The sequence below is a fragment of the Pyrus communis genome, chromosome 13, assembly GCF_963583255.1.
Source record: "Pyrus communis chromosome 13, drPyrComm1.1, whole genome shotgun sequence".
Classification (NCBI taxonomy): Eukaryota; Viridiplantae; Streptophyta; class Magnoliopsida; order Rosales; family Rosaceae; genus Pyrus; species Pyrus communis.
The window spans coordinates 16,958,084-16,961,116 of record NC_084815.1 but is presented as its reverse complement, the minus strand read 5'-3'; the positions used below and the strand labels follow the sequence as shown (position 1 = coordinate 16,961,116).

Genomic DNA, 3,033 nt, shown 5'->3' with positions numbered 1-3,033 from the left:
CCGAATTAACAGAAAAATGAGGTTTGTGTGAGTGAGGCCAGAGACAAGCCAAAGTGATATTCAAAACTACTTTAATTTAAGGAAAAGGAAATTCAAACTTGAGTACAAGAGAGACGTACCCTAGCCAACAAGCAACCCACATCTTCCCTAGAAAGCAAAACTTCACCAAAGACACCCAAAAAGCTTTTGGCGTACAAGTCAGCACATAACCTCCTGTAAATAAGTGGGAAAAACCTTTTTCCTGTTTTTACACCTGCTTGGGAAATGAAAAATCAGATAATTGTCTGTCAATGACAAACAAATCAATAAAAATAGGAACATGCATCTACAGTCTCTTTCTCAACCTAACTGACTAATCTTTCCACGCTTCCTTGTTCAACCGTCGTGAGGCGAGGCCCTTGCCAGAGAGACTAGGAGTAATCGGCATCGAGAGTGTGTGGGGTGCCTCCTCATCATCCCAATTATCGTCCCAGTTATTATCCCATCCATCGTTAACATGCAACACCCGGTTTTTTACATTGGAAATTGGCAGGTCCTTATCTAGCTTCTGATATTTCAACCCACTGCCAGAGACCCGCCTATTTCTAAAGCTGATGCACATCCAAGCCGATGCCAATATCATTGCTGAAGCAAAGAACAAAATTGCAATCGTAGGTTTTTGTTTTGGGAAGTTTGTGTAGGAAAAGTTTGAAGAATTCTCAGGCTCCTTCCTGGAATTGTTTGTGATTAGGTCCTTCAAATCAAGGTTGCATCGACCATTTCCAGCTTTTAGGACAATTGAACTGCCAGCCCCTCCGTTTCCAACAGAAACCAAAACCTGCAGAACCCAAATTATATAGATCAAAATCCACTTTTAGCATGGTGACAAGCATTACGCTTATAACATCCATGGAAAACCGCCTACATTTTTTCAATGCAAAAACAAAACGACTTACATAATGCCAGCCATGTGTTCAAGCCAACTTGGCGAGGACTCTTGCTATCAATATAAGAAACAGGCTTTTGAATCAACCAATCTATTGTGTAGTGGGATTCTAATTGAAGTATTGCTTACTCGGTGAATCCGCAATACTAATATTGCATGGGATTTCGTTACTACAAGGAACCAACTGTCCCGGCGGTAAAAAAAAATCTCATTTGCCAATTAGAATACAAGGACAAGCTGAATCTTCCATCAAGTCCTTCAAGCAGGGAAGCATTATCAACCAGGTGTGATGTGATGATGAATATTAACTTTAGGCTGCATTTTTGTTAAAGGAAACAAGAAATTGATTCTCTATAGCCCTAGGGATCCCCTTTCAACCATTTTGCAAAAGCAATCGCACAATTTATTTATATAAGTATTAGACATCATAGTCTAAAGTAAAACAGGACGATATGAAGAATCTGCATCACAGTATAAATATACTAGTTTTGATTAAGAAATCATAAAAAAAATAAATAAATAAATAAAAAATAAAAAAAACATATTTTGTGGTCGAACAACTCTTTAGTGTTCTATACACTTACTTCTCTGTTTTCTTTCACTTCAAGTTGAATTTTTGTTTCGTCCAGTCGCACAAAATCAGGAGCTACAATGGCAACCAAGAGAGGGCCATGTTCTTAATTAAAAGTGAAAGATGGTGAGAATCTGAAAAATGATGACCACAATAAGTCAAGTATGATCAATGCAAAACATAATAAACTTAACTATAAAAAATACAATTATAAAACTATATTTCAGTATGCTAAATGAATAATGATCTGAAAACACATAAAGAACAAACTCTAATATCCGAATATTTATTGCATGACAAAATTCTTAACCAGACTGATACTTCAGCTGAATGAGAACAATCCATTAGTCCAAGAAATAAGGAAAACACCGAGGATGGATGGTATAAACAAGAAATATGCATAGAACTACCATGAATACAAAATGTAAAACATACCATTTCCGGGAACTTTCAAACATGCAACCAACTGGTTGCCCTCATCAGTACACATATTAGATGTACCACATTCCTCACTCCGCGTCCCCTCCTTCCTTGTGGGGTTCACAGAGATTGTATTTGCACCATTATCCACCTCCTTTGGCACTTCCCTTGATTCCAACCCATCACTCTGCTTCTGTTTCTTGTCCTCGCCCTCTAATTTGGATCCCTCGCTTGACCCTCCACCACTCCTTGCCACATAATCAGATTCTTTCACACCCACCTCCTTACTTGGATTGCTCCTCTTATCCCCAATACCATCCTTTGATCCAACCACCTGATCTCCGTCTTTCTTCACTTTTTGAACATCGTTAGCATTCGAAACTGAATTAGACCCAACAATGTTATCAATGGAGCCATTTGAATTATCCGATGTTAACAAACTTCTGCGGTCCAAATCAGTTTTCACACCGGATTCTACCTATATTCAAAACCTCTAACCAATAAATATAGACCACAAAACAATTAAATTCACTCCAACAATATAAGTTCTCATTATTTACCTTCGAATCAGCACCAGAGCAATGAACTACAATCTGCAACAATAAAATCCCAACCAACAGAACAAAATTCTTCTCCATAATATGAGAAAAACTTGTAAGAATAGGTTTGTAACTTCTTATCCGAGGAACATGAATTCATCCAATTGAATCCCAACTTATATAAGCCTTATATTAAACACACTCAAGAACAAAATCTTTAAAACAAACCTGCATTATTCAATCCTGATGATGAAGCCATTGCAGCTTCTGTGCTCAAAACCTTCTCCTCTTTTGCAATAATAATAGCTCTTCCAATCAATAGGTCTTGGAACAAAATAAGCCAGTGATTGCAAGAGCAGTGGTTTAAGTTTTATATATAGTATTCCTCCGACCATTCCCTATCAGAATTAGACTAGGATTTAAACTATACAAACCATCAAGAATTACGAAACCTTATAGAGTTCCAACACTAAGTTCTTTTCCCAAACCAATTGAACTTGCTTACCCAGAAGAAGAAGAATATGGAGGTTCTCTGTGATTGTCTTGCATAAGCTTGATTGAAGCAATGGTTGCACAAG

The 3,033-nt window shown here is 37.5% G+C and overlaps 1 protein-coding gene across 1 annotated transcript; it reads right to left on the bottom strand.

Moving 5' to 3' along the window:
• Nucleotides 1–352: 352 nt before the first annotated feature.
• LOC137712271 (uncharacterized) lies at nt 353–2,689 on the bottom strand. The gene is made up of 5 exons (XM_068451376.1): nt 2,684–2,689; nt 2,477–2,509; nt 1,932–2,394; nt 1,767–1,822; nt 353–817 (listed from the first exon to the last, which is right to left on the bottom strand). Exons 1-5 carry the CDS (start codon nt 2,687–2,689, stop codon nt 353–355), a joined length of 1,023 nt encoding a protein of 340 aa, XP_068307477.1.
• Between the last annotated feature and the right edge of the window lie 344 nt (nt 2,690–3,033).

Bases quoted from the DNA above. Each gene is read 5' to 3' on its own strand.
- LOC137712271 (XM_068451376.1), bottom strand. The intron at 2,395-2,476 runs GTAAATAATGAG...TTTTGAATATAG, and splicing joins GCTCTGGTGCTGATTCGAAG to GTAGAATCCGGTGTGAAAAC. The intron at 818-1,766 runs GTTTGTTCTTTA...TGGGTTCTGCAG, and splicing joins ATAAATATTCGGATATTAGA to GTTTTGGTTTCTGTTGGAAA.